The sequence below is a fragment of the Falco naumanni genome, chromosome 5 (assembly GCF_017639655.2).
Source record: "Falco naumanni isolate bFalNau1 chromosome 5, bFalNau1.pat, whole genome shotgun sequence".
NCBI classification, from domain to species: Eukaryota; Metazoa; Chordata; class Aves; order Falconiformes; family Falconidae; genus Falco; species Falco naumanni.
The window spans coordinates 23079956-23106562 of record NC_054058.1 but is presented as its reverse complement, the minus strand read 5'-3'; the positions used below and the strand labels follow the sequence as shown (position 1 = coordinate 23106562).

The window sequence follows — 26607 nt, the reverse complement described above, 5'->3', positions numbered from 1 at the left end:
GAATATTTGCACACAAAAAACTGACAATACCAAAAAAATCCAGGTGGAAATTGAAATTCTTAAGAGCTGTATTGCCATAAGAACTGACAATTTTATTTAAGTTAAAAAAAAAACCCACAAAATATTTACATCGATTCAGAACTTCTGAGGCTGCTGGATCACAGGTGAAGTCATGACAGGTATGTATCAAATCAACCTGAGTCACAGTTTGTTGAACCTGAGATGTGACTACAATACTCATAAGAAATGCCAGGTATTCTTCCCAATCCAAGGCCGATACATTCTTTCCCTTTATAGCATGACATTCTAAAGCTAAACACTTTTCCTCAAGCATATCCAGGTTGCGTTCCCTGAAAGAATTTGCCCTGTACCTAGCCCTGCCCTTTTCTTTAGATTCTTGTTTGGTTTTAATTTTTCAAGCAAGCACAGGTTTATGGCAATTAATATTGAAGTATCTTTACTTCAGCTTTTCCTGGTCAAACACCTCAGTCTCTGTCAGTGTCTCTCTTGCTGCCAGCTCCTCACTAAGATAGACCTGATCGATCACCAAAGGGGGGAGGGGGCTTGTATGTCAGTGTTGATCAGCCACCCATTTTACAGCTTGAGGCCTTTCTGGGAACAGTAACACTCAGTGTGGCTCAGCTGCAGCACCTGGAGCTGGACTGGGAAGAGCTTAACTAAAGCAAAATGCTACAGCTAATTCAAAAAAATACTGAAGTGCAGGCTCTGCTCACAGCATTTCCTCCAGGGGCACAGGCCAGGGTCTGCACAAAGGCTAGGAAAGTAAAAAAAAAAAAAAAAACCCACAGAGAGAGCAAGCACTACCCCTTACAGGCACCAGCAGAGCTGGCACGCAGCTCACACTATCGCTATCATTGCTGTGCTAGTCTACAACAGCCTATCTATGAAGCTCTGCCTTCCCTTTCACAGCTGTATCTCAGAAGTTGAGAGCAGAAAAAGATTCACACACATGAAGTAAAGAGTCTTCAGGAATCCGCATCCTCCACACAGAGGGCTGGCGAGCTCAGTTATCCAGCTAGAGGGAGAGAAACAGAACCAGCGTTAACGGCAACAGAGCCACCGTCCCATGGCAAGACCTGTGCCCTGTGCCTGCCTGCAGAGCCCGGCAGCCACCACGGCTGCGTGTCCCCACGGCCACAAACCATGGCTCGACTCTGCCACCTCCAGCACTGCATGTCTGCCGTCACCGCCTGACATCACCCACTTTCCGTGCTAACGGCAGGGAGAGCACTGGCACAAGTCCCAAGCAGTGTGGAACAGCCTCCGGTGCCCAGCTCTATCCCACGCCTAACGCCGCTACGCTGGGGCGGGTGGGCAGCCATCAGCCCAGCAGCCCTTTGCCTGCCCGCTCTGCGCTATGGCAGCGCCCCGCGGAGCGGTAAGGCAGCACAGGACAGTCTCCTACACTAGTGACCAGTTTCTGCATGCACGTGTGTGCGTGTCCCCTCCCCTGACAGGGCAGTCGCTGAAGCAGGGGCCAGACGCCCGAGCCTCTGCCATGGCTTGACTGCTAGCAGTTCAGTGTCCCCCCGGTGCTGCAGCTCCAACAAAGAACAAGAATGGAGCTGCCATGTCCCATCTGGCCATTCCTCGTTGTTTTCTGCTGTTGCTCAGGGGCAGCTCCTTTCTCCTTCCACTTCTGCCAGGCTCTGGGGAGCCCAGGGAGACAAGAGCAGAGGCCTCAGGCCCAACCGGTTCAGGAAGCGTTGGCCTGCAGAGCTCGGGTCAGGCCTGCCTTCCCCGCACAGCTCCCCGAGGAGACTGCAGGGAGGAGACGAGCAATCGCATCTCTTTCTCTGCCCTACATTATAGACGTGCTCTGTTCACCAACTTCTGTGAGTGGGGTGAGGAGAAGCTGTGACGTGTCCCCCTCAAGCCTCACTCCCTCAGCACACCACAGGGGCTGGCATTCCCTTCTGGACAAACCTCCAGAGCACTACAGGGAAACCGGTTGTTCCCTCCAGGAAAGCCGTCTGACCGCACTCACCATTCTGACAACGTAGTTGTGGAACTGCTGCCTGATGTAGTTCACAGTGGTGTTGAAGACACGCGGTAGAAGGGAGGGCATTGTATTTGCAATTTTTTTAGTTAAGACCATTGCTAGCACCAACATGCCCTTCTCCTGTTCCATGTCTAAGGGGATGGCTCGCGCAAGCCCTTCCACTGCCTCCGACATGTGCCGGATTATCTCCTGTACGGAAGGAAGAGAGAGATCTCAGCGCAATAGCTCTGGGAGAAAGGGATCTCTGCGCAGCCTGCCAGTCCTGTGCTGCTAACAACGTGCTTGTTCCAGCACCTCACAGGATGCTGCTCTCCCCTTCCTCCTGGGCACAGCAGCCTGCCTGTTACGTGCCCTCAGTGGCAGCAAGGATGACCACATTAAGCTCAGCTGCTCACCCAAGACAAAAAGAAAGGGAGACAACACATACACCACTGGAAAATTTAGACAGCACCTTACACACTCAGGGCGAAACAGCCCCCCTTCCTCCCCAGCCTAGCCTGCCAAGTCCTCAAATGGCACAGGAATCCTGGGGCTCCCAGGAGAGGCAACCTGCCCTAAACACAGTGAAGCTCAGGGGTACAAGCTTAGATGGGGACTATCAAGAACACAAAGTGAGTTTCGTAGAAAAACTTTCACATAGGGAGGAGCTAGACAAGGTGTCCAAGCATGGAACAAATACTGCCTTGCTCTGCAGTATGTATATGCACACACTAAGCTATGCTACTAATGTGAAAAAGCAAGGTCCACCTGGTCAGAAGTTAGGTTTGGCTCATTCTTATTGAAGACCAAAAAGTTAGGCAATAAATTTGAAGGCCTAAACCAAACTGGGTGGAGAACAAGACAGCAGGAGTGGGGAGGGTCAGACTCTGCTGGAATCAGTCTGTGCAGGTGACAAACCCCAGTAGAAAACACCCACATCACAAAAAAAAAAAGCTAAAAAAGATTGGTTTAAGTCATTAAATCCTGCCTTGTCAGCAAGAAGGTGAACCCTTAATTCAAAGATAGCATTAGCTTATAAAGCATAAGAAACTCAATCACAGGCAGAGAAAGCCAAACAAGCCATAAAGCCAGTTATCTTGAAGATGCCAAAAAGGCTCTGTGGAAGAAAACTGTGGCTCTTGATCCAGATGTGGATCCAATCCTTAAAAGGAAAAAAAGAGGTATGTCTAACACAAGGGACCTCAAACGCAGACCTTCTCAGCAGGTCACCCATCCAGGGCAAACCTCACTGCTACCCCCAATGCCGACAGCCTGAGCTAAACAGTTACGGCACTAGAAAAGGGTCTCACTACTTGCTGTCCCTTCAGTGTTCAGTAAGAAGCACAAGTCAAGCTGCTGGCACAAACACTGCTCCAGTTTTGCCGACATGACAAGCAGCAGACAAACAGGATCCAGCACCAAAGATCTTAAGGACAAATACTAAGCCTCAACAAGACAGTTGATTTTCAAAGATAAGCCATTGGGCCAACAAAATGAAGTCAAAATGCCTCTGAAAGTCTCCACAACTACCCCAATTTCACCATCTGCAGAAAGGAGACTGAACCCAAGAAACCCAGCTGGCAGGGTAACAGCTGCCACAGGATACAGCATCACCTCTTAACAAATCTTAAAATGTAAGTGTTTGGGCTGAATTTTAAAATGGCAACAATTAAATCAGCAAACTAGCAAAGATACAGACACTGCAAGCTTGCTGCTTCAAAGTCACTGCAGGAAGGATGCACAACATTTAGAAAGGGACCTGCTAGTCAGGTTGCTTCTCACTCACCTCTCCAGACAGATTCTTGTTCAGGAAGTGCTGCATTAGGTCATTTACTACTCTTGCATTGATTTCTTTATCAAACCGGTCTCCAATCTCAGCAAGCTGAGCAGCAATGGTCTGGACAACTTCATTTACCTCAGGGTCAAACACTGCCAACACATACAGCAGGATTTAGTCCACAGGCTGCAGTCAGACTAGGTTTGGCGCAGGTAAGCTGACCCACAGCATTTTGCAAGAATTCCCTTCCCACCCCACCCCCAATCACAGTGCATTCATGACAGTGATGCACACTACAACTTCCTTGCATGCACTCAACTCATTTACCAGAGACCGTGTGCAACAGGTTATCTGTAGTTCAGGTAAAGTGCAGCCATACACTGCCCAAAAAACACCACAAGGGAAGGTCAGAACACCTCCAACCAAAATTTGTACAGGACAGCTACAGCCTTGCTTAGAGAAGTGAGAGCGTGCCTGGTTTTGTCAAGTGACTACTGTCAGGACCTGTCTCTTAAGCACCATCTGAAGCATGCCATCTCACGGAATCATAGAGCAGTTGCGTTGGAAGGGACCTGTAAAAGGTCCTGCAGTGAGCAGGGACATCTTCAACTGGATCAGGTTGCTCAGAGCCCCGTTCAACCTGACCTTGAATTTTCCAGGGATGGGGCATCTACCATTTCTCTGGATAACCTGTTCCAGTGTTTCACCACCCTCACTATAAAAAAAAAAAAGTCTTCCTTGTTATCTAGTCTGATTCTACCCTCCTTTAGTTTAAAAGCATTATTCCTTGTCCGATCTCCTTTTGGCAAAGCTTCCCGTTGTCACTTGGGGCATGAGATCTATGCAGATTTGTATCAGGGAGGGCTATTTACTGTAGCAGTTCCTCCTCAGTCAATATGCCAGCTGACACATTCTGCACAAGGGGCAATAGCCATCCTGCAGGTGGCTAGTGAAGCAGCAACAGTACCAGAAATTGAGGAACAGTTTCCACCACACTGGTAGAGCAGAAAGGAATTCACAACAAACGTTATTCCAAAATCCCAGCCCCAAATACTGATGCTGCCTGAAGAGCAGTGTGAGGCTGAACAACGTTACGCTCCTCAAGGACAGCTATCATTAGTACCAGCTTTGTGGCCCTCATTCTGATGTGCTGCAGACAAACCCCAAGGTGATGAGTGCTCTGGAAATCCATGGGGAGATAAGAGTGCTAAGCACTAGCTATCTTTGTGGTTAAAACTCCCAACGAACACCACCACCACCACCTGCCACATGTGAAATTTCACAATGGAGAAAACATTACTCCTCTGAAACAGACCAGCAGCAAAGATAGGAAAAGGGAAAAGAAAACACCACCTTCAGGGAGGCTTGTAGGATAGAGAAAAGAGCACTGACCTAGCTCACCGTTCTGCAAGTGGCCACTCCGATTGCCATCGGTCTGAAGTTCCACCTCATCATCATAGTAGCAGCTGTCTTTCAGGAATGGCACAATCCCCTGGCTTTGCAGGGAATGCAGCTGCTCTCTGAACTTGCAGTCAGAGGATGCCTCCAGGAAGGTGTACAGCAGTGCACACTCCATCTGGACAGATCCATTGATCTTAAAAGTAAGAAAAATCAACGTTAAGCCCATGCCTAGGAAAAGTCCCACTCAAAAAGTCTATGCATACGCTGTTTTCTAAGCCCCCCAAACACATTTCTCTGGCCTCCTTTGGGCATCCCAAAGAGCCTTAGCCAGGGAGTCCATAAGACTTCAGCAAATGCACACCAACACCTGGATGTGTGCCCACACAGAACAGTCTGGTGGTGAATGACGGATGGCTCTGTTCTTACAAACCAGTGGTGGAAGAGTCAGCTCACCTTCTCCTCACATTTCCAGCTGTGCCAATAACAAACCCTGCTCAGAACTCCTCTTTTGAAATAGGTGTGTACTTAGCACAAACCACCCACTTCTCCCTTTTCAGACATCTTTGTTTGGAAGGGTTTTACCCCTGTATTTGGGAATTGGGCATGCTACTTCCTGTGCACGAGCCCAGCAGCTTCCCTTTAAATGTAATCAGGGCACAACAGTAACAAGGTGAGAAACAGTTAACGGCACAAGTCTGCTAAAACCCCCAAGGTTCACATTTATTCTCCCTCTTCAAAGGGATCTTGACTAGCTCCGTAATAATCCTGTTCAGCTCTCTGTAGAGAACCAAGCAGCTGCTCACTAAGAACAACAGTGAAATGGCAGCACATTGGTGCCTGGTGTCATCTACACTGGCACACCCACCCCCAGTACACAGGCTGTCCTGGTTTCAGCGGGGATGGGGTTAATTACCTTCTTAGTAGCCAGTACAGTGCTGTGTTTTGGCTTTGATGCGAGAATAAGGTTGATAACCCACTAATGCTTTTAGTTGCTGCTGGGTAATGTTTATACTAACTCAAGGGCTTTTCAGTTTCTCAGGCCCTGCCAGCAAAAAGGCTGGAGGGATACAAGAAACTGGGAGGGGACACAGCCAGGGCAGCTGACCTAAACTAGCCAAAGGGATATTCCATACCCTGGGCTGCAATGTGTATGTGTATATATATATATATAGAGCCAGGGGGTTGGCTGGAGCAGGCAGCAGCATAACCAACTGAGCATCAGTGAGCAGGTGGTAAGCAGTTGTGTTGTGTATCACATGTTTCTTTCTTCCTTTCCCTCTGGATTTCGTTCTCTCCTCCACCCTCTTTGTTATAACCGTTAATGTCATTATTATTTCATTTTTATTCTATTTCATTTATTACACTGTTCTTATCTCAACCCTCTAGTTTTAAATTCCTTCCCCATTCCCCTCCCCATCCCTCTGGGCGAGGAGGGAGTGAGCGACCACGAGACAGGCACAGGCTGCCCCCACAGCCATGCACCCTGCTGCTTCCAGCAAGGCAGGACAGAGCCCAAATTAGTTCGGTTGAGGAGGTCCATGAGGCAGTCAAACCGATGAGCAAGAGGTCCCACTGGAACACGGGGCCTCATAACCAACTAAGGCATCTGCAGAAAACTAGGAGGTTGTCCAATAATTTTAGTTAAGCAGCTAAAAGGAGTAGGATGTTGTGTAAGCACAGAAATAAAAGTGAGAAAGAAAATCCTTACTCTGGTACACAGAATGTCTGCCTGTAAGAAAATGCTTAGGCTTAATTCTAAGTAGGGAGAAGAATCAAGGCTAAAGTAGAATCGTTTGTCTTGCCAACTGCATAGGGTAACAGATATGCAACCAGGATGAACTTGATAATTTAAAGGAAGTTTCAGACACCTTTTGGGGAGTGAAAACTTTGCAAGACCACCTAAAAGTACAGAACCCTATCAGTAATATCATACAGGACCCATATTGCCTAGGCAACAGCAGCAAAACTGGGACAAATGCATAAGTAGTAATTAAGGACAGGGCTTTTTTACTTGAGAGGAGACTGGACAGAAAAAAGACAACAGACAACAAAAAGGAGACTTCAGAAGTGGGAACAAATGGAAAATAAGGTATATAATAATAAATATTATATAGGAAATTATATACAGGAAAATAAGGTCAGAGACAACAAAAGGCACATCTTCCATGACCTGACCGTGGATTTTTACAGACAGTAGTGAAGCTCACCTGGTGACCCACGCTCACTGGGGCACCAGTGGCAACCCCCTGGACTAGTTTGTGTCCAAACCCACAGGTTTGTGTCCAAAAGGCTTGTGGGTGGGCAGAGCAAAGAGCTATAACTGTACCCTAACACTAGGTAGAGTGGGGAGGATAAGATATTTCAATAGCAGCTCAGTGTAGTTAAGATTTAAGTGTGATAAACAGTAGCTTCATAATTGCATTTAATATTGCACAAAACAATGCATTAAGTTGAGCACAGTGGTATGTCTATTCATTTGACAGCTTAGTTTCTAGACTTATCAATAAATACCATAGTCTCTTAAACAGCTACATCTGCAGCCTCACACTGTGAGGCAAGAGGAAGCAGCTTGCCAATTAAGTGGTTCCATCCACTTCTCTATACAGAGCAGTGTCAGGGCTCCTGCCCGAGCTCTGAGGGAAAAAAGGAGGACACGAGCCAGGACTCTGAGACTTATCCCCTTTGAGGTATCTCAGAACAAGTGCACAAGAGAACTGGTCACTGTGAACCCCTGACTTCAGTCATGTTTGAACCTAACCTGTTCCATGATGGATTCAGAGACAGAGCACCTCTTGTCACCCTCTGCTTCAGACCAGAAGTCCTCGCCCTGCAAAACAGTAAGAAAGAAAAGGGTGAAAGGAAAAAAATTTCCTGTAAACCCACATCTTGCAGCAATGTTCATGGGTCTGACCACATCTCATAGAAAATGACCTTTCTAGTGATGCACATCCATATTTCTGGACAGGGCTGCCCACCACACAGTCAGTCATAAACAAAGGCTGAGAAAACCACAAGTGTCCCAGCAAGAAGGGCCCTATTCACACGAATGAGGGGCATCAAACTCCTTCCTGTCACAGATGCATGAAAGACAGCAGAGCAACGTATCTTTAAAGCCAAGAGGTGGTGATGGGGAAGGGAGGGACAAGACTTCATAGCGCCAGAGGCTGGAACACAAAGCAGTGTAATCACAGGGGAGTTCCTCAGTATCTGAGAGCAGGTAAGCTGCTTGGGTCTGCATGCACAGCAGCATGTTCTGAAGTGAAACACCCAGCTGACAGTGCTACACATCTGCAGGACTTTAAGGTTGCCTACCCTGACACCCATGCAGAGGTACACGTGCATACTCAGGTTATTTCAATACTTCCCCAGCAAACACCTAGGGACAGAGAAAGTTGCACCAAGCATCATCAAAGGCTTCTAGTTACACGAACACTAATCCATTAAGCCTCCAGGGAGCCCTACTAGGAAGAAGGGAAAAAACAGGACCCAGGTCACAAGCTCCTCTGCCCCCAAGGTGCATGCTCAGGGCTGACAACCCACAGCCTGCCTTGTGGCTGGGCAGTGCCCAAGGGAACAGGCATGCAGGGAGGCCAGAGAGCATGGCACAGGAGGTGGCCTCTCACCCACCAAGAGCAGCTGGTAAGGAGCACAGTGCTCCCTCCTCATTCGGGCAGGCCAGACCAGCAGCTGAAGCAGTCACATCTGGTACAGGAAGCCCCAGAGCAAGAAAGGTGCAAGATTTGCACTTGCTGTGCAGATAACTCAAGGCTACCCACCTAGCAAATGCCAAAGCAGGGAGGACAGGAATCCTGTTTGGGAATCCTGCATTTGCTGCCTCAGATGCAACAGTCCCACAACTGCACACAGAAGTCTCTGGTGCAAACTGGCTTCAGCTCTTGATGAGCAGGGCCTGGCTGAAAGTGGGCACTACCTTCCCACCAGGCCTTCACCCAGGGCAATAGTCTGGCTGCTACACAGGTACCTTCTCATCAAAAATGGGGTGAAAGTGCCAAGGAGCCCAACCAGATGGCCTGCAACCACCAAAGACCTGGCTAGCGATGAATGATCCTATTTCATAGTAACAACCCCTCAAAACTGTGTTTTAAATAACTAAGCATGCTGGTGGAAAAGAGGAAGTGAGAACAGAAATTAATACAAACTCTGAAGAAAACCACAGTAATAATTTAGAGAGATCATGAACTTCCCAACTTTTCAAAGGCTCTTAGAAGCCCCTAAGACCGAAACATTCTCAACAGCCCACAGGCAGCCTCTTAACCATAAGCTTATTTTTCATTTAGTTGTTACAATAGACCAGGGGTCCTCGAACTACAGCCTGCGGGCTGGATACGGCCCCCCAGGGTCCTCAATCCGGCCCCCGGTATTTACAGACCCCCCTGCTGGGGGTTGGAGGGGAAACCAAGCAGCCGCAGATGACTGCCTGCCACTGCATCCACGCGCCGGCCCCCTGGTTAAAAAGTTTGAGGACCCCTGCAATAGACTAACAGCCTCTTAAAACACAGGCTTAGCCTTTACTGCTTTGCATTTTTCTTTATTCCATTCAAATCCCTGTTGCTGCTACTCACCTTTAAAGGCAGTGCTGGCCGGGGAGAGTGCGGTCCTCCCTCTTCTCTGGGACCTGAAACAGGTCAGGGTGACCCTTCTCCTTGGCTTGACTTTGCTGAAGAGCCAGATGTTAATTCAGGTTGGAGAACTTGAGACAGAATGCCTGAGATTAAGAGGAAAGTGGCGATTTAGCAGGACCTTAGCTTTGTTAATTCCCCAGGAGCTGTCCACACGAGCGACATTTCTGTAGGCTAGGCAAAGCCTCAACTCACGTATTTTGGTTTTATAGATAACATTTATTTTCAATTCAACATAATTCAGCCCAAGCCCAAGGTGTTCATGTTACAACTAGTAACAGTGGATATTCTCCGATACTAACTCCTGCTCAGTTAAGCACCACGTCCTAAGCCATCACGGCTTCGACTGCAGGAAGGCTGAAGTAGTACTGAGCCTCAGCTGCCACATCCCATTTGCCTTGAAACTCACATTCACCACAGCAATCTTCTTGGCCTCTATCAGTGTTGCCATCCTCACCCAGCTCTAGTCTATGCCAAAAGCTTCATGCAGGACCACAGCAGCACTCTACAGCTGGTCAGATTAACCCATGCTGGCTCATTTGGCTGGTAACAGCCAGCTGACTAACTCGAGCACAGGCTGAACAAATCTCCCTGTCTTTCAAGGTGCAAGAAGTTGCACCATCCTCTGCTCACACCACACGACATACAGAGGGGCAGATGTTCTTCTACAGTTCTGGCAGAAGTGCGAAGCAACACAAGTCACTACAACTGCAAGTCACACACAAGTGGCCAGATGTGCTGGTGAAACTAGCTGAGTAGCACTAAAGAGAATTCTCACTCGCAAAAATGTTACAGCAAAACCTATTCCACCCAAAGCTAGCCAAACTGTGCTAGGGTTACCCATTTTCTTTATTGATGAGAATTCCAGTAAATTGCTGGAGGGCAAGCTGAGCAGTCAGGTGGCAATAAACAGACTAAATAAAACATCAGCTTGCAGAGGGACCAATGCAATCTTTCTTACACAAGAGGATGGAGCAGAAATCAAAAAAAAAGCAGAAATCCTTCCTTGGGGGATTTACCACCTGCCACATCTTTCCAAGGAAAGCTCAGAGTGAGGCTTTAAAATCCAGATTCCCTACATTTTTTGTCCTACTTTCACACTGCCAGGAAACTCATTTATCCAAACACTCACAAAAAAGGCAACAAAAAAAAAAAGAAATGCACTATTGTCTTTTCCCACTCCCTGCTTTAAAAGAAGATGCACAGACCACGTCAGTCCAGGAAGGAAAAGAGGCAAGCTATTCCGTTCCTGTATCAGAAAATACAAGTCAAACAGACCCAGATCTGTTCCGGGCTTGCCTATACAGCTAAGCCCAGAAAGGCAGGGCATAGCAGCTTGGCACAAGGCTCTGCAACCACATCACCCACACCAGCTTACTATGCCGACTAGAAGCTCTTAAGAGGAACTTGACCCTGCTTGTGCATGCTCCTCACATCAGTTCCTGGAGATGTGCATGAAAGGTGCCTGGATCTGTCTCTACAGACCTAACGCTGTTTCGAAAGCGCTTATGCTTTTCAGAAAGAGGCAGAAGCTTATATGTTGGTTATGGCAGGAAGGTCCTCCCCGAGTGCTGCACAGGTAAAACACCTCAACAACAGCCTCTCAAAACCAGAAAGGGGCTGTGCAGCCCCTACCCTGCCAGGGTTCCTGCCGCACCCAGAGATGTTAACGGGTGTGCAGGGGGAAGAGACACACGTACTCATGGGGGTTCTTCCCCTCAGGGGATCATCTCAGTTCTATGTCAAGTTAGACACTCCCCAGGCAAGTCCATAGAATTAGAGACATTAAAAAAAAAATGTCACCCATCACAGCTGCAGATTGCAAGTTTGTTCACTCCAGCACATGAGCAGAGATAAGACAAAAAAGAACAATAATAAAATTCACCACACTCCAAAGTACTTATATAGTAAAAAATTAAGACAAAGAGGCTTGAAGATGAGAATTTCATGAACTAAATTCCTTGAATCAGACAATCACCACTGAGGCAATGAAAGTCCCTGAAGGGTTCCAGTCCACAGCTAATACAAAGCTCTGCTTGGGTGGTCAAAAACACACTAAAAAACAGGGAAAAGGATTTATCCCACACTACAAAATGGCTCCCTACTACTACAATACAAGGCAAAATTCCAGAAACCTCAAGTTTTAGACAATTACTTAAAATCAATGCAAGTGGCTTGGATAGTCACAAAGTTCCTCCTGAGAAGTCAAATTCCTTAACAGAATTTTAAACAAATAGACCCCTAAAGAGCAAGCCCCAATCAAGTCACCTGCTGATGTCACCTGAATTTTTTAATCATTAAGACTTTGGAAATCTGAATCTAACACTACCAGGATAAGACCTTTTCTCGTGGATGGAAAGAGTTACAAAAGAAAATGTATATTGGGTGAAAAGAATATTTAGTTGGAGAATGAGAAAAGAGGGAGATAATTGCTACAAACAATCTGCATTCAGATTCAGATTCTAACTAGACCATTTGCTAAGGTTGCTTTAGGCCTGCTGAAAGTCTTGGAATGAGTTTTATGGAGTATGATTTTAAAAAGCATTAGATACCAATTAATTTTAATGCATTATTCCCTTTCACACTTTCAATTCACTCATTAGACAAATGAGCTTGATGTGTTAACAGCCACCTCTGAAAAACCACTAGATGCCTTGAAGTATTCAACAGATAAGACTACAACCAGCTTTTTGAATCGGTTCTTACCATCTTCCTCAGAAAAGAAGTGGAGGGGCTATTTTAAGCACAAGTTTAGGACCCTTAAATCAGCTCTGAATAGCCAGTGTGGGGCATGTCCATTCCAACTCAACACTGTGTTGGGATGAAGGACTGGAGAAGCATATGTTAAGTAAACATTAACTACAGTCAGAGGAGCACATCCACCAGCCGCTTGTCAACACAGAACTAAAGACCTCATTCCACCCACGCGCCAATTTTAACAAGAGAATTCTGTGGACGCTTCCCCCAAAGCAAGCCTCCAAGGCAATCACAATTCTTTAGATGGGGCCGAGTATATCCCGAGGGATGGTGCATCCTGCTCTCCTCCAGCAACACCAGTCCCTTCAGCTTTGGTGTCCCGTCTTCTGTTTCTCCTTCTCATCCTCAAGTTGTATTAGTCTTTAAATCTTAAAAGGAACTCATCAGTGCAGCTGTTCCCAGCTGTGCCTACCAGTGAGGGGTGGCAACAGTAGAGGCAGCAGCAGGCAGGGCCAGAATCCCCTGACTCCAAGCTTTAAGGAGAAATGGCATGGCAAGTTTGCAGGGTGGAAAAGAGGGACAGGCAGGACTGCAAGACAGTCTGCACTCCACAGCTCTCTTCCACACCTGCACCTCCTCCCACATCACTGAACTACCTCCTGCAGTTCTGGGAGGCATAAGTGAAGGGAAAAGGCTCTTACTGTACCACGCTTCTCCCAGCACCCTTGCTGATGGTGCCACACCATCTCGGGCAAAGAGGCAACACTGGCCATAGTCGTGCTGGAGAGACCAAACTAAGTTCTCCCTGCCATACCACTGCCACATACTGCATATTTCAAGAGCAAATGCTGCAAGCACACATTTCATCTTCCCAGGTACAGAGCTACACATGGAAACAGTACAGCTGCAAAGCATGCAAGATTTCACCAGCTCTAAAAAACAGGGTGGGGTTCTGCTGTACCTCCAGACACTGCAAGCACATCACCAGCAGCTCCACACACACCAGCGAGAATCAGCTGGCAGCATATACTACTGTTAGAGGAACTCTCAGTAATGCTCAAGGCTGCTGTGAACAACAGTAGATGCCAGAATCCCTACAACAACAGTGCTAAGCCACCCTACAAATCAGCTTTCGTCCCCTCTTCACACTTCCATTATGTCTTCAAGACTGCTCAGAAAAGAATCCACCCCACCACAAATAATGCCTCTGCTTACCACCACCTCTCCTCACAGCTCAGCCTGTGAGTTACTATTCTCAGCTGTATCGGACACTGTCTGGTTATGAAAACATACTCTTTCCAGCAGCAAAGGCACATGCCTGTAGGGCTGCCTCCTTTAACAACTTGTCTGGATTCCGAGACAAGTCCCATACAAACACCTGGACAGAGACACTATCAGTCAATGGACCTGTTGTCTGAGTTGTCAAGATATTTACCTTTATGTCTCACATTTGAGTTAGAAATCAATTAAAGCCTTCAAAGCAGAAACTGCAATAAAGCATCAGTCACCGAGAAAGTGCATAGGATTGAAGCCTTTTCTATTTCCTCTGCCTGGCAGCTGAAAGATAAGAACTTTATTTTTGGCAGTCAGGATGACATCATTCTTGGAAGAAATGAAATGGTGCCTATTTGTCCCTTCCTAGACCTGGCGGCTTTCACCTGTCTCGTAGGCAAATATTCCATTGCTGAGTTGCAGAGCTCTTTTCTAGAAGAAGGCATAATTTTACAGGTAGGGAAACTAAGGCACTTGATATGACCTGACATTTTAAATCCACAACCACTCAGTTTCACAGTCTTCCTGAAAACCTGCCACAGGCACAACCACTTTACGTAACCAGCCATTACTAGAAAGTGAGGAAGAGAAACGAAGATAAACAGCACCGCAGACTTAAGAAGTTCCTTATTTGAGGAAGGATGTGCCTAAGCTGTGCCACACTGCTGCCCATAGCACTTCAACTCATGACAGCATAAGCAAATCCTACATAATATAGCCCAAAGTCCCCCGAGGAGTCCCCATCACCCTGCCACACTCAATTTCTAGCCCATAAATCCAACAGGAACTAAACAGCCCTACTACCAGCAAAAACCAGAGCTTTTCCTCATATTTCTCTAGCTATGGAAGAAACCTGACTACTCCCATGGCAGTTCCACACATAACTCTGACAACTTGGCAGGAGGCAGAAACAAAAAGGAAGAGAGCCTGTTGAACTGCTAAGCTGTGCTGAGATGAATAGGGGTTGTCATAACCACAGAAAGCCTGTCCCCATCACCACTCTGCCTGCAAAGGATACGGCAGCCTGTGACAGTGCTTAGAAGGCGCCAAGGCTTTCCTCACCCGAGACCCACTGTCCTCCTAAACTAGAATTTGATTCTAGGCTTTGGAAAGAAAAGCAGGGTGGTGGGGAAACAGACAGTGTGATACATTAGCCAGATGAAGGACAGGCTGAACAAGCCCCTTTGTGCATTTATGGATGCACATACACATGCTACTGCAAAACCGAAGTGATTAATACCAAAGCTAATGACTTCGAGTTTCTCAGGACTTTCCCCACCACAGGGAACACAGCTTCCCAACCACAGGCATTTTCCATGCATTTGTCTCCAAGGGAAGCTACAACTCCAACAGTATCATGTTGGAAGTAGTAAAACTGACAAGCAGCGGGCAGAGCACTGAGATGCCGGCAGGTCTGTGGCCCAGCACAGGACAGACCCCATCCCCCAGTCACTTGTGATTTATTTGCTAAACTCTTAGGAAAGATACCCTGCAGCCAGGATCCACTAGACTGCTCAAACCCACCTCTCCCGCTACTCTCAAGCACAACTGCTGATCGCTTGAGGCAGTCAGCTTTTGTTTCTCTCCCTTTCAAGATAGCACCCTCCTTTAAGATGCAAATAATGCCACTACCAGTCACTCCAGCAAGGGATTTTAAACCTTTGATTTAAAAAAATACATTGAAACGTACTGAATGTTCCTGCTCGGTAGTTTCAGTGTATATTTATCTTCCAGTATTCAGTGGCACTGAAACTCTAAATAGAGCACAAAGACCCAACACCAATGGATGCTTGTCCAACTGCCGCCTTCGCTGGATCATTTTTACCTTTGATTCTTTATGCTGCCTTAGTACAGAGTGAACACCTCAGCCTGAATGCTAAATACTCTCAGCTGTGTATTTTGACTTAGAAATACATTGCACAGTTTTTTTGATGGGGCTTTATCTTCCTTTTTGAAAGAAAGGCTTTAGAGACAGTTTCGAAAAGAAGGTTTCGATTGGCCTTTTTTTAAAGGGATTTATTTCAGCTCCAAGGTCTGCCACTGTTTCACATTACTCTTCATGACAACATGAATTGCAGCAATCTTCTAGTTATCAGGGCAGTACTTTGACTTCTTAGAAGGAAAAAGAACTTCCTCATCAACCTTTATTTTCATTTGGCTGAGAATGTTGTTGCCCAGCCCCTATGCAGCACATCAATGAATAAGAAGGAACACTGCCATACTATTAACTCTCTTCAAACAAAAGGTAGGCAGGAACTTCTGATTATTGTGGTTTCTATATCAGATCAGTGATGGAGGCAGCACTGTTCAGTATTCTTCAGAAGCCAGCCTACAGATAAAGCTACATTGAAACTGAGTCAGAAGAAACCCTGCAGCTCAAATTGCCCCAAAGCTTGGAGCTGAGATTTGGATTCAGCTAACTGCAGCTAGACCCAAATGGAATCTGCACATCTCCATATTCTGGGCATGGCCACACCTAAGAGGAAGAGGCAAGATTTGGATCCTGACTGCCAATGCAGGTGGTTTTTTTTGATCTGGGATTGAGCTTAGTTTTTTCCCTCTGGTGTTGAGCAAAGTAACTCCAGTCAGGCAAACCTGCCCTGCATTTCATCTCCTCATGAACATGAGGAAAATACTTCTACCTTTCCCAAGGACCTGGTAGGAGGAAGCAGAGCAAACCCTGATGAAAAGACACAATCACCCACATAAGATTACTGATCTTTACAGGGTCAGCTCTGTGTTCACAAGTCCAACTATCAGCCCAGTAGCTGCAACACAACCCTGCAATAATGTCACAGGGCACATTCAAGCTGTGCTTACGGTTTGCCTCTTGGAAATGACTGAGGAATCATAATTCCAGTCTTCTGACATTACAAAGGAAGGCCACAGTGGGAGCAGGGAGCTCCTCAGTAGTGCTGGTAAGTGGTGGGCACTGGAACAAACTCCAGTTATCACTGGTGATGTGCAAGTGACAGTGTCAAGTCAAACAAATACAAAACTTGCATCCAAATTTAGAAGATGCCGCTGCTGGGGCATCAGCACTGGACACTTGTACTCTGGCATGCTTTTACAGTGGAGAAGCAACAAAGTGTTCAGTCCCTTGGGCACTGATGACAGTCTCTTATCACTTGGCCTCCCACAAATGCAGGTGCCACTTGGACAGGCTCTGACAAGAGCTGCCAAACAAGACATCAGAAAGTGGGACTGGATACAGTAACTGTCATGCCACCTAGAGGACAAGACTATCCTTATTTTACTTTTAAACCCATGCACTACTGTTATGTGCCAGCCTGAGCACAGTCAGAAAATCAGGAATACCACTTCATATTGCAACTTCGAGGCATTTCACGGCTGATACCAACAATAAAGAAGAATTTAATTCTCTTTCCTTTGCCTGACTGGCAAGTTAAACAAGCAAAGTATAAAACTCATCAAAAACAATAAAAAATGTAAAAGATGGCTGTACAGACACAGGTGGCCACTAACAGTAGCATTCCCTTTGCCTTTGGTTACCTTCAGGCTGTATGACTAGACAAGAACTCCTCTTCCAGACTTGTAAGTATCAGGAATATCTGCACTGCTTTCTGGAGACAAAAAAAAAAAAAAGAAGCTATAAAGATGCTCACAATGTGAAGTTTAAATACTGCATCAGCATAGGTCATTTGAGACCACACATCCAAGGAGCAATACACCTAAGAGAACCTGATCAAAAGCTCCCTGCTTAAGACAAGTATGGTGACACAACAGTCAGGATGGCAGGCACAGAGCTACAGCTTGGTGCACAGAACAATTTACTTTCAAGACGATTTTTACAGCTGGTACTCTCCAGAATTATTTTAGTGGAGCCTGTTTACCTCATCGGACTTGGAACACTCACTATAAAGAAGAGACTTAAAGCATTGATGGAAAAAGACAAATCTTCACAGCTGCATGTTTATCTGCTCTGAGAGCATACACAACCTCTCTCAATATTCAACAGATTCTCCAGAACATGAAAGTGAATTTTAAATGGGTTTCCTTCCTCCAAAACAGGAGGTGTATCATAGCTATAAAAATCTCTTCCATTCCTTACATTTATGTAACAGCCACGTACCAGTACAGACAGCCAAAGAGACAATCCCCAGAAGAAAAGCCTGACACTGGTCCTTTGATAACACTGAACATGCTGGCCCTTAGGAGAATTCTCTCCCACTGTGTTGCATTACAACCTCTTACTACCACCATGATAATTAAACTGATGAAGCCTGTGGAAAAAAACGCAAAACACAAATCAAAACAAAAACCACCTTGAAGGAATTTCTTAAGACAGGAGCCTAGACATCCTCAGGAACCTCAGAGGAAGTTGTGTATCAAACCAGGCTGGCAACTCAAAACAGCATTTACAGCCCTGATCAAAGGGTTTTGACAGCAGTGCCTCAAACTTGTGAGCACAAAAGAAAGCATCATCTCTTTTAAACACCTTTAGCACAATGATAGATGGCTAAGAAAACATTCTCTTTCACAGAAACTCAGCAGGAGCCATTTGGAAGCTGTGATTAGCAGAACTGCAGAACAGCTGCCTCCAGGAGCACACATTTCCTACTGTCCAGGCAAATGGATGCAGTTACACAAGATGCCCCAGCACTCTTCATCACTCCTCCAGCCTCTCTAGCTGTAAAGTCCAAAAGCACAGTGAGAAAGCATCGATTTTACGAAAATACACGACCGTGCATGAAATAATGCAAACCATTTCACTTTCAGTTTTAGCTAATGAGGAAACACAGATTAACACTAAATCCCAAGAAGCGAACATAAAACCGAAATTAAACAACCAGCTGATCTAAGGGGATTTGTTTTGTATGCCTGTTAATCTAAGGGTGTAACAACAATTACAGTAAACTACCAGGACCGAAGTACATACTTTCTCCTTTAAATGAAATGAAAGAAATAGCCCAATACGTCAGAAACACCTGCGTATTGCCCATTCACTATGAACTGCAGCAAGAGCATACTAGGAACTGATCAAAGGTCACAGTGTTTTATCAGGAAATACAGATGGTTTGCAGACACTTAAATTCAACATCCATGTATGCAATGATTGCACACACAATCCAATTCCCCTGCTCATACCTTCAGTGAAGCTGAATAAAAGCTCTGAGATTTTAAAGGAAAGTGGTGAGCAAAATACTGAGGTAGGAGTTTAAAGCCAAATGACAGTCCTCTTGTGATATAGAGCAGCATTCTGAGGATGTACTGAGGTGTACAGCCCTTTCCTCATGCTCACCATCAAGGACAGTCCAACCAAAGCCCACTAAGGCACCTCCACGCAGTACCATATTGGTGTGAAGAAACAGGAGAGCCAGCAGAATGGATCAAGAACAGAAGTTACTAAGCAGACAAGGCAATACTAGCAACACTAAGCTAAAGGGCTACTAAAGGGGATGCGATTGAAAGATTCTTAGAACAGCTGTTGCAAAGGATGCAAAAGACACCAACACAGCACTATGCTCTATGCTTGAGCAATTGCTTCAAAAATTGTGTAGGAAGCAATGCATGCCATCTCATCCAGGTATAAGGAGGTGTCTAACCCACACTGATGGCAGCTACGGGGTCCTGTTCAATAGGTGAGGCAACAGCAGGATGCCAGGACATGGTTCACTACAGACATCTGGTACCAATCAAGGCAATCACAGAAGCTTAACAGATTGCTTTCAAACCTAAAGATCGAGACTGGACACTCTGCATGACTTGTAAAAATGAATGTTACATTTTACCCCTCCTTTCCCTATCCTTCTCTGAGCTGGGTGAAAAGAAAAAAATCTCTGGGAAAGGGACCAACTATACTCATTGCTGCTTATTTTAATTAAAGCTGAACCCAGCCCCCTGCAACTGCCTCCAACCCCAAGATAAGACATCCAAAACAACAGGGGATCATACTTCAAGCAGAAATCTGCTCCTTTAGCCAAGCTTTAATTTCAACTCTCTAATTAGAAATATTTGCATATACTTTGCACAGCACACAGATATGAAGATAATTTCAGCCACAGTATGCTAAGAGAAAACCAGAGGAAGGTGCTTTGCAAAGAAATACCAGATTTGCTGGTAAATTCTGCTTTTTCGCTAGTCGAAGACTTGCATGGAAATGAAACCTGCTCATCTGCTCTCAATTCCCTCAAGTAGAAAAAAACCCCAGACCTACCCCCTACTGCTTGTTAGTTCATTCATACCTAGTGGTCGCAGCAGCTGCTTCATCAAGGAGCCAACACCTCATAGTTGCTCCTCCACAGTTACACCAGCAGTCTTTGCACTGAGCATATACACTTTTTAGTGGTTATTATGTCCCTACTGCCCCAATTCAGTGGGATGTAAGGGAAGCTGTAATTTCTGAATGCCAGGCCACTCCAGGAAGGTCTCCAAAGGTGGCAGTCACTAGATTTATGTGCCTGTCTGCTTCCAAATTAAACATTTTCATGCTATTACAAGAAAAAAAATCTGTTTGATCTGTCAGCTCCTCCAACTCCTTCCATCCTGTTACACAAGAAAAACACAATACACGGAAACAACATAGCATAACTGACTCCAGGTGAAAGCGCTCAGTGAAAATACACACCAGCCTCCCCCTAATTATGTATCACAGCTCTTAATGTTTTGGGAGCTAACAGAAATAAAAGGCCACACTAAGCACCTTTACAAGGCCCTCACATTTATCCAAAGGTGCAGCGTCGTAGTGCTGGGTACAGGTATACTTAATCCCCAAGAGGAGAAACTCCAGGTTTGCACAGGCAGCACTGGTGGAACTCAAGCACACTGTTCTGCTGAACGTGCACAGCGAGAAACTGAGCTGAACTCATGGTCTCAGCGGTACTAGCGCCAGCTGGCCTCCTGTGGCTGTAAGAAGCTGGAAGGGCAGGAACTCAACAAAACCACCTAACCAAAAAATCAGTCTTATTTTTTCTTCCTAAATTCAGCAGATGTCACCAAATGCAAACAAGACGCAGCCAAGTAAGAAGGGGAGATTTTCACACCCACCTTTCTTAGTACAGGGCAGCTTATCCAGCAGGCTCACAGTCAGGTATTACACACTGCACATACACAATGGACATTTTTTACCTCAGCTGGACCCTAAACCCTGCCAGGCAGTTATTTGTAACGACAGACAAGAGATCTGGAAATCTAAAAAGAGACAGGAAAATGGCAAGAGATAGGTTGCAGAAATTCAAGCAAGTTAACAAAGTGCTAGAATGCCTCTTTTTATACAATGCATTGCCCAGGTGTTTTTGCATAACACCAACAGCACAGAGGATATCACGAGTATAGCTTTGCAACACCTAAAGAAGACTCTGAACAGCACTAAACTTGTTACGTAAAGAAGTTGCAAAGGAGAGAAAAATGCACAAACCCCACCCTTTTTTTAATGAATACCTTTAAAAATGTTATACTTCCACGGGCAGGTGAAAACAGTTTCAGTCTGATTGGTGACAAAAAGTTACAACAGAACACCAGTCTTCCCCACAAGTGGACTTTTGCAAAAAGTCCTTTACCAAAAAAACCCAACCCAACCCCAAAACCTTAAAAATAATTTCCTGTTGGGAAACCACCTTGCTCCTTCTTCCACCTAACACAATCATTTCGAAAAGATAACAAAACAAGTATCCTGCAAGACTTTGGCTCACATACCTCAAAAAACATCAAGAAGAGCTGCCAACTTCTAAAATAAGTATGGACTTTCTGGACTAAGACTTCAGTGATTTAAGTAACTCTGAGGCCCTCTACCTTTTTTTTTTTAGTTAAAGCTACAAAATACTGTGCATTAACAAAAGACACCCCCCCCAAAAAAAAAAAAAAAAAAAACAACACCAAAACCTGCCAGTTTCAGAGCCACTGTCCCTTCAAGGTACAGAGACCATCACCTGACCACACGCACCAGAGAAACGCCTTTCTAGGGAAGGGGACCTGCTCACACCGTTTCCTTCCACTTCGCACGCTGTGCAGCTTCCTGCCCCAGCTTCTGCCACCCTGAACGAACACTGCGCCCTCGGGTCACAGCGACGTGACCGCTGCTCGCGGGGAACAACGAGGCAGCCAAGGCCGTCACCCCCTGCACGGCGGCCAGGGACACCGACAGCTGTGGGAAGGCGAAGGAGGCTGGAGAAGAGCACACACCGAAGTGACTCATCTTTATCAGTCACCAGGTTCTCCTACGAACTATATAACACCATTATCGGAAATCCTTCCCTGCCCGCTTTCTCGCCGTCGCCGCCACCCCCACACCCCTGCCGCCGGAAAGCCGAGGCAAGCACGGGTCCCGCGGAGCCGCCGCTACGGGATTAACCCCTTGCTCCCTCCTGCCCCGCAAACATCCCCCAGGCTGAAACCTGCCACCACAGACCGAGGGCGAGAGCGTCGGGTTTACGGCTGGGCTCGATAATCTTAAAGGTCTTTTCCAACCTCGATGACTCCACGCTCAGCTTTACCACGCGGGCCAAGGCAAGAGAGCGGCTGTCCCGGTTTACGGGATACCGCCCGTGCGGAAGGGAGCCCGGTCTGCAACACACACAGACACGGTGGCGGAGGGTGACGCCGAAGACGGGCCAGAGCGAGCAGCAGCAGAGCGGCGGCCCGGCCCCGGCCCGGCCCCCCCGGGCGGAGGGCAGCGGGGGCGGGCACCGGTGACCAGCGGAGCGCGGCCGGGCGGGGCTGTCGGAAGATGGAGGGAGCGAGCGGGAAACAAAGTTCAAGGAAAAAGCGGGCGGCTGCAGAGCGAGGTCGGATACGGCCGGCGAAAACCGACCGGGGGAAGCGCATCAGTCGCGGCCCGCAGAACGTTTCCCGCAATCCGCCCCCCCCAGGGCCACCGACCGCTCGCCTCGCTCAGACCGGCGGGCTGAGGGCTGCGAGAAGCAACCGGCAAGTCAGGCCCCGCGGCGCCCCAACCCCCGCTCCCGCCGGCCCCCCTTCCCGAGGCGGGGGCCGCTGTCCCGGAGGGGCCGGGGCGGGCCCGACCCGCCGGGGAACGCCGCGATGCTCACCCCGCCGGCTTCCCGCCCTGCCCTCCCCCCAGCGCGGGCCGGCTGGCGGCGGCGTTCGCAGCGCCGGGCTCGCTCGCTCCCTCCCCGCCGAGGGGAAGGGAAGGAGCAGGTGCGGCGGCGGTTCCGCGGCCCCCACCCCGCAGCCCCACGAAGCGCTCCCGCCGCCGGGCCGGTGCGGGCCGTACTCACCCAGCAGGAGTGGGGCCCGGCGGCGCGAGCGCGCTGCCTCCCCTCGCGCTATTTGAGCGGCGCCAGGCCCCGCCCCCCCGGCCCTTCGGGGCGGCGCGCGGGCAACGGCCGCGCGCGGTAACGGCCGGGGGGGTAACGTAACGGGGGTGGGGGTAACGTAACGGGGGTAACGTAACGGGGGATAACGGCCCGGCCGAGGCCAGCCCGGGAGGCGGCCTGAGGCGATGAGGCCCCGCCGCCGGGGGGTGGGTGCGGGGCTGCCCCGGCGGGGGGGGCGGGGCCGGGCCGCGGGCTGCCCGGGGTGACGGGCCGGGCGCGGGGGAAGGCGGAGCTGGGCCGCCCGCCCCGCGCTTCCTCGGGGCCAGCCGCGGCCGTGAGAGTGGCTCCCGGCGGCTGGCGCCGGGGCTTTCCCCGAGCGGAGCCGCCCTCCCGCCGGCGCAGCCCCCTCAGCGTGGGGGTGACGCGGCCCCGGGCCTCCGGCCCCGCCGTTGGCAGGATTGTTCTGGAGCTCGACCAGCGGCCGACCTTGTGCTGCTGGGCTGAAACCTCGTGTCCATTTTACAGCCGCTACGTCCCTGCCAAAAATAATATTAAATTTTCATTTAATATAGTTTTATGTGTTTAGTATCATTCTACTTCAACTAATTTTTATTTAAACAGCCTTACGGTTTTAATGTAGTTTTGTTTCTCTTACTTTGTATTTAATACAGGTTTCCTGTTGTGTGCTTTCTTCTTCCTAACATGCCGAGGCACCGTACCGATTTCAGCCTTGGTTTCGCTACGCGGAGCACACCATGGGTGTTTAATCAGGAAGGGGCTGATGGCAGAGTGCTTTTTAAAGTTCCTGGGATTCTGCAAATTTAAGACCAAACTAATTCTGATTCAGGTTTGAGTCATGTGTTTGTCAACCCAGCAAGTGGCTTCATGCTGGGAACTAGGTAGGGGGGGAAAATTGACACGTAGGTATCTGCCAACTTTTGTAAATTCCAAGGAATTGAAGAGAAGTTTCTGGTTTTTTTCAAACTGTTCAGCTTGATCTTGGAAAGTCAGCACTGCTAGCCACAGGTAGGCAAAATGCATACTCTGCCTTCTGTCCAGAAGAAATCGGCATTATTTTTTGTTTGCTTGCTTTTGGTATCTGAGTAATATAAATTATTTTATGTATTTGTATAGAAAATGTAAATAATAAAAAAGAGATGTGATCTTTTGCTTACAGGAAACCACGTGATTCCTATGTCTGAGACATTCAGAAAAGTACCACGTACTCAGCAAGTTTGGAAATACTCGTTTATCCACTCCCTTGCAGTCCACAGGCACTTAGACTGTTGCAAAGATGCCAAGGGAAAATGGTACTTTTTCCAAAGCTTGGTTTGGACAGGTTTTTTGTCTTTCCTTATCCTGAATGCTGTGTGAGGGGATGCAGGCTAAGGAAGGAGGCAACTCTTCATCGCTTCCATTGAGTAATATCTATAAAATGAAGCAGGAGGCCCCCTCCTTCCCTCTGGCAGGATGATACCATCTGTGGTGCAGCTGAGGAGCCACGTTACAGCACTGTTGCTGTACCACCTGTAGGAGCCTTTTCTCAATTGCTGCTGATGCTTTAGGATTTAAAGGAGGAAGATGCACTCGACCCCTGCTTGAATTGAATCTCCTCCAAGTATGCTTTTCCTGGTGAGATGAGCAGCCCGGTGGCATTCTTACGAGATTAGGTTTGCATTCTACCATATACAGGACTTAAAAATGCAATTGCTAATGCAGGCAGCTGTCCCAGCACTCATGGTGGGGACTTTTCAAAAACAAACATGAGGGAAGCCAAAATGCCAGGTTTTGCATCTGCTCTTTGATCTTAGCATTAGGCGTGACTTCCTCCTAGTTATGTTTCCTGACAAGTCACATGTGTTGTCTTTATCCAGGCCAAGCAGCTGTACAACATAATATATTATGGCCAGGAGGCTTTGCATTGAACCCATTGACATCCTCCTTCCTGAGCTCCTCCTTAGAGCCAAGGGCACGTTCACGCTTCCACCTCAGTAACCGCTGTGCTGTTCCTTACCTCGGCACTGAACCTGGAGAACTGGGGAGGAGTCACGGGGAACAAGGCAGGCTGGGTGAGGTAGCTTCGAGGGCATGAAACACCATGTGGGGAAAGGGTGGGAGGCTCCCGAAGGCTACTCATCATCAATGGAAACTGAAAGAAGCAGCTGCCAGCACGCTGGGCTCCTGAGGCAGGACTTTTTTGTAAGAGATCTTCTTCAGGTGTTACTTCTTACGCGCACATAGCTAATCTGTGCAGGGAGTGTGATCCTGCTCATCTCCACAGGCCCTCCATCCAGGGCTGGTGCAGCTCATTGCCAAAGTGAGCAATACAGAAACGCCTCCTAGGAGACTGGTGGTTCTATCCATAGTTTATAAAATAGCAGAACCTCTGGGTCCCTAATTGAGATCAGGGGCTAACAAGTTTGCAGTGTAATTAAAAGCTGTGATGAAGTGTTGTAAGGCTGGCTTCCTGAGCTATGGATGGGAGCTGACCTCCTGTGTCTCCAAGTCCAGCGGTCAATTTCCATATATTCGTTTCTCTTCTGGCATCACAGAAATCCTTGTGGACTGGCCTTTTGACACCAGAGAGATCCCTCCTGGCTAACCACAGCTTTCTCCCACTACTCTCTGAAAGCAAGAGACCACAAGGACAGGAAGAGGTGTATGGTTTGAAACGGCCTCCAAGAAGTGCCGACCTACTGAGCTACACGGATGAAATGAAGTCGCGAGCTGAGCGCAGCCTGCTATCTCCAGCCTCCAGGCCCTGGGGCCCACCCCCCACCGCCAGCCACGTTACAAACACGAGGGTTTATCCTTTGTTTTGAAAATGGTTGGGTGCAGGAAAAGAAGACTCGTTCGGGATTTCCCCTGCCTGGGATTTCCCACAACTTCCTGTGTTTTCTGCTTTTGAAAAAAAAAAAAAAAAAAAGGCACGAAGTCTTATGATTTCTGTTTACTCGGTGACAGCAGTGCTGCTGTCTGGGTGTCATTCCTTCGGGCATCAAGCTCCTGATGTTTACTGAACCCAGCACCCACCACTTGGGCTGAACACTGACCCTTTTCACACAGGAGATACCCAGATGCCTTGTCTTGACACGGGAGCTGGTGAGCTTGAACCTCTGAATCCTTCCAGTCAGTTCAAGGGGCACAGCTCTGGAGCTCCACATCCCTTAGCCGGCACAGTGCAGATGAGACAGGGCATGGAGTGGTGGGGGTTTAAAACAACACAAAAAGTCAGCACAGAAACAGAAATGTCATTCATTCCTTATTTTACTGAATGCTGCTATACCACTGTCAGGTGTTCACGCTAGGACTGCAGGCTAAGAAAGTGAGCTACAGCTACAGAAATGAAGTCTTAGTTCCTACAATTCAATTTACATTACTCTCAGCCCTTCTGGGCCATTACTTGTAATTTCTCTTCACAGAGAAGCTGAAGAAACAATGTAAAATGTGGAGAGAGGAACCATGTATTTGGGTTGTATAAAGATTGATTTGTTTGTATCTCGGGTAAGATGGGCTGTGAGTGTTCCAGCAAAAGAAAAATCGAAGTCGGACCCTCTTAACACTGAGGTTTTTGTCTCAAGA

At 47.6% G+C, this 26607-nt stretch overlaps 1 protein-coding gene and 1 long non-coding RNA gene across 9 annotated transcripts; one reads left to right on the top strand and one right to left on the bottom strand.

The window, feature by feature from the left end:
* Positions 1 to 71: 71 nt before the first annotated feature.
* Positions 72 to 23098, bottom strand: BID (BH3 interacting domain death agonist). 6 transcript variants are annotated; one of them, XM_040593983.1, is made up of 9 exons: positions 22987 to 23034; positions 20798 to 20933; positions 17303 to 17373; positions 9764 to 9906; positions 7939 to 8007; positions 5172 to 5373; positions 3789 to 3931; positions 2009 to 2212; positions 72 to 1036 (listed from the first exon to the last, which is right to left on the bottom strand). In XM_040593983.1, exons 5-9 carry the CDS (start codon positions 7945 to 7947, stop codon positions 1025 to 1027), a joined length of 570 nt encoding a protein of 189 aa, XP_040449917.1. In that variant the 5' UTR covers positions 7948 to 8007; positions 9764 to 9906; positions 17303 to 17373; positions 20798 to 20933; positions 22987 to 23034; the 3' UTR covers positions 72 to 1024. The 6 variants fall into 6 exon arrangements, with proteins under 6 accessions (XP_040449917.1, XP_040449916.1, XP_040449922.1 ...); XM_040593982.1 differs by lacking the exon at positions 20798 to 20933 and having other exon boundaries at positions 22987 to 23070; XM_040593988.1 differs by lacking the exon at positions 20798 to 20933 and having other exon boundaries at positions 5181 to 5373; positions 22987 to 23070.
* On the top strand, positions 23070 to 26607 carry LOC121088227. Of its 3 annotated transcripts, none has more exons than XR_005827870.1 (3): positions 23070 to 23103; positions 23697 to 24051; positions 24203 to 26607. It is a non-coding gene; the product is annotated as an uncharacterized LOC121088227 (long non-coding RNA). The 3 variants fall into 3 exon arrangements; XR_005827871.1 differs by lacking the exon at positions 23070 to 23103 and having other exon boundaries at positions 23198 to 24051; positions 24203 to 25094; positions 25578 to 26607; XR_005827869.1 differs by lacking the exon at positions 23070 to 23103 and having other exon boundaries at positions 23204 to 24051; positions 24203 to 24335; positions 24900 to 26607.